Source organism: Pediculus humanus, genomic scaffold (genome assembly GCF_000006295.1).
Source record: "Pediculus humanus corporis 1103172108186 genomic scaffold, whole genome shotgun sequence".
In the NCBI taxonomy this organism is placed as follows: Eukaryota; Metazoa; Arthropoda; class Insecta; order Psocodea; family Pediculidae; genus Pediculus; species Pediculus humanus.
This window is the reverse complement of record NW_002987756.1, coordinates 348529-349335: the sequence shown is the minus strand read 5'-3', so window position 1 is coordinate 349335 and position 807 is coordinate 348529. Positions and strand designations below refer to the sequence as shown.

Genomic DNA, 807 nt, shown 5'->3' with positions numbered 1-807 from the left:
TTTTTTTTTTTTTTTTTTACTTCAGGTATATACAAATAAAATTTACCTGCCCCCCCATCTTTCTTAAAATAATAATAATAATAATGGGGGGCTTTAAAGTTTTTGTTTTTCGATATCAAAATTTTTAATGAAAAACTTTTACTTTTGATATTTTTGTATTTATTAACATTCATGATCACGTGTCATCTTTTTTTCCCCCAAAACCCCCCATTCACCCCCCAAAAAAATAAATTGTTATTACACTTACCTTGTCTAAAACTCCACTAAAAGGTGTTATTTTCGGTGGAACTAAATTTTCTTCACTTATCGATTTATTTGTTGTTGTCGTATTGTTTTGTGTCAGAATAGAATTTTCTAGACCGTTAATACTCGAAGGAGTGACGGGTAAATCGCATGATGATTCGTCTGATAATAATGTTTCATTACCACTATCCAGTCTTGCCATCTTCTAAAAAAAAAAAAAAAAAAAAACGAATGATATTAATAATAACGATAGTAAAAAAACAAAAAAAATTCGTGCGAATTCGATTTAACAAAAATGGCTGAAAGTGTTCTACCTTTTTTTTTTTAGCAAAAAAAAATTAATCGAACCTTCTAGCAAAAAAAAAAAGCGACTCGTCGGTCGTTTTCTAAATTAGGGTTATTAAAAGTCATTCCGATTTTTTTTTTTTTTTTTTCGAAATCTGCTTTTTATAAAACCGGAACTTGAAATTTTCCCATTTATATCCTTTAAAAAAAACTAATCAAAACTCTCTCGCGTTTATGCGTTCTACATATTTTATATTCTTTACCCTTTTTTTTTTTTTC

At 27.8% G+C, this 807-nt stretch overlaps 1 protein-coding gene across 1 annotated transcript in view; it reads right to left on the bottom strand.

The window, feature by feature from the left end:
- The window catches only part of Phum_PHUM420550 (axoneme-associated protein mst101, putative), a gene marked incomplete at both ends in the record, with an annotated part of 5112 nt that extends 4667 nt beyond the window's left edge, over nucleotides 1–445 (bottom strand). The window contains one exon of the mRNA XM_002429070.1: nucleotides 248–445. Coding sequence (XP_002429115.1) covers nucleotides 248–445 — 198 coding nt within the window. The remainder of the gene's footprint in view (nucleotides 1–247) is intronic.
- Between the last annotated feature and the right edge of the window lie 362 nt (nucleotides 446–807).